Genomic DNA, 2659 nt, shown 5'->3' on the forward strand with positions numbered 1-2659 from the left:
CACAAAGTTCTCAGTGTCCATCCACTGGTAAAACGGAGCCATGATAGCAGAGGGATCGCCTGAGTGTTCCAAACCAAGAGCATGACCTAATTCATGCACTGCCACCAGGAAGACATCATTACCTGAAAGAGAGGCAGAACGATGACGCTCTAAATATAAAATATCACAGAAATAACATTCTGAATTTACACGCCATGCCTGTAGTTTGCTCAGCTGACTCATTTCCACATTCTCTTATTCTCTGCTCACCTCCCTGGTCAACGTTGCCTGTTGTCCAAGGCTCTGCTGCGTCAAAGTGGGTATCACCTCCGATACCGTGACCAGGGAAGTATGCGTGGGCCAGGAAACCTCCCTCGCCATCAAATGGGGTGCTGTCTCCGTGAAAGCCTTCCGCGAAGAAAAGCATGATATCTGCAAACTTGTCCACCTTGCCATTGATTTGACTGTATGGGATTTCACGGAACTGGAGTGGCGTCACGGCTTCCCAGACCTTGAAGGCCTTCCTGATGGCCTCATGTGTGGCATGTTCGCCCACTTTAGGAGTGTAGTTCTGGATACTGACAAAAGAACACATTTGTGCTTATTTGCTAAATGTGAGTCTTTCAGGAAGGAAGTGTGGAAACTGGATTTTTAAAAATATGTTGTTACTTGGTAACTTGTTCCACTTTTGGAAAAGAAGAACCAGAATAACTATTAATTTTCTAAAGAAGTTCATAATTATTTACGTGTTCTGAGTGTTTAAATTTGGATTGTAATGTAATGTGTAAATTTAAATGGCGATCCAGCAAAAATTTATCCAGATACTATCCGGATACAAAGTGTTAATGACAGGTGTATAGAGGGCCACAGTTTTATATACACTAATGATTATTAATGTTCTCCTTAGTTTGTCAATTACAGTTCCATACCTGAAAGTGATTTCTCTTTTGTCCCATTTTAGGCCCTGGATGACATAGCGCTTCTTTCGTAGGTTGCTCTTCAGTTCAGAGCCAAATTTATCTGGAACTCCGCATCTTGGCCGCATCATGACCCTGACAACATCATGTTAATAATGCAAGACATAAAGTCGTTCAATAGTATGTGTCTGAATCACATAAGAAAACGTTTAAAGTGTTAGTCCACCCAAAAATGAAAATTCTGTTTTTTTTTTGTAAAATTTTTTTTATTTACATCTAAACAGTGATGTAACCACTGTGACCTGGAAGCTTGGTGAAAACCAATGAGGTCAGTTCTAGTGTGTGACGCACACACAGGCTTCTGTATTTTACCATATGTGATGTATGTGTTTTTCATTGGAACAAAATCCTAAATTAAATCTGTTAATCATAACAAGCTACCATATAGACCTAGATTAAATCGTTCGATTCATATGGATTCGTTTTACGACGCCTTTATAACCTTTTTGGATCTTTTAAGTTTTGTTTACCTGAACTTTCAATGAGGGACAGAAACCTCTCAGGTTTCATAAAAAAATATCTTAATGTGTGTTCAGAAAACTAAACAAAGTCTTATGGATTTGGAATGACGTGATTGAGTAAACGATGACAGAATTTTTATTTTTGGGTGAACTATCTTTTTAACTCTCTATCAGGTAATATTCCATCCATTTTTGGTCAAATATTTTTAGTCATTAGCATATATAATGTAACTATTAAGATAATTATTGCACATAATCTTAAAATGGTTACGATTAACAAATTAGAGGTGTACGAGATTGGGCTAGACTTACGAGAGAGTAGCTGGATCCATAGTGCCAGTGACAGTGAGGCCATAGAACTTCTGCATGGCAGATATAGCAGTGGTGATGGATTTAGGAGAGCGGATTGCCTGAGCCTGAACATCGCCAGGAGGAAGATACCCATACTGCTGGAGCCATGCCTGAGAGAGAATGAATGTCACATTAGCACACATGCATATTGACGTGCAGCTGTCCTACAACACCTCTTCATCATTGTAATAAACCATACTCAACAATGAAGTAGTGCACTGCACAGACACACAAAAAAATATTCTCTGGAAAACATCACTTGTGTCAAAAGCATGAAATAGCACAGGTGTCACTGCTGTCATGGCTGTTACGGTGATCTCAGTGAATTAAATTTGGGCTGAATGTTTTTGAAATGTACTCATTGTTCCAAATGTCTCAGTGCAGCACCTCATCCACATGACATGCTGTTTGAATTTATAAAATTTAATTGTACATAAACCTGCCAAAGTCCACAATCACCCGTGACGAACCACAGTGCAAACACAAAGATGTGTGTTCGTGTGTGCGCTTTTGACCTGGTTAAACTTTTGTGGGTAAGAGAGTGTGTGTGTGGAAGCTCGAGAATCTTAAAGGCTTTAACTGTGTGTTGTAACTGTAAGTAACTGTGTGTCTGTGACTTTATGACCCTAATTTAACTTTAAGGATGTATGTGTGTTTGTGTGTGTGTGTGTGTTTCCAACCTATTTATAATTTTGGTAGTATATTTGCTTAAGAAATTTCACCAGAGTTTCACTAAATCTGACAAAGCCTGTCCTGTTTGAAACCTGCATAATCTTTGATATACTGTATGTATATATTTCAAAGAATACATATATCTGTATATGTATATGATTTGTATTAAATTATATTACATTTCTATTTATATAGGGACCAAATTGTCTCCAGAAGCTA

General features: G+C 38.3%; 1 protein-coding gene across 1 annotated transcript; it reads right to left on the reverse strand.

The window, feature by feature from the left end:
- Window positions 1-3: 3 nt before the first annotated feature.
- LOC107683283 (matrix metalloproteinase-14-like) lies at window positions 4-2029 on the reverse strand (the record flags this gene model as incomplete). Its single annotated transcript, XM_016479338.1, has 4 exons — window positions 1730-2029; window positions 909-1031; window positions 250-557; window positions 4-122 (listed from the first exon to the last, which is right to left on the reverse strand). Coding segments are annotated over exons 1-4 (732 nt in total), but the record flags the coding sequence as incomplete, so codon positions are not given.
- Window positions 2030-2659: the final 630 nt, after the last annotated feature.

This window comes from Sinocyclocheilus anshuiensis, unplaced genomic scaffold, assembly GCF_001515605.1.
Source record: "Sinocyclocheilus anshuiensis isolate Anshui unplaced genomic scaffold, SAMN03320099.WGS_v1.1 C33119480, whole genome shotgun sequence".
NCBI classification, from domain to species: Eukaryota; Metazoa; Chordata; class Actinopteri; order Cypriniformes; family Cyprinidae; genus Sinocyclocheilus; species Sinocyclocheilus anshuiensis.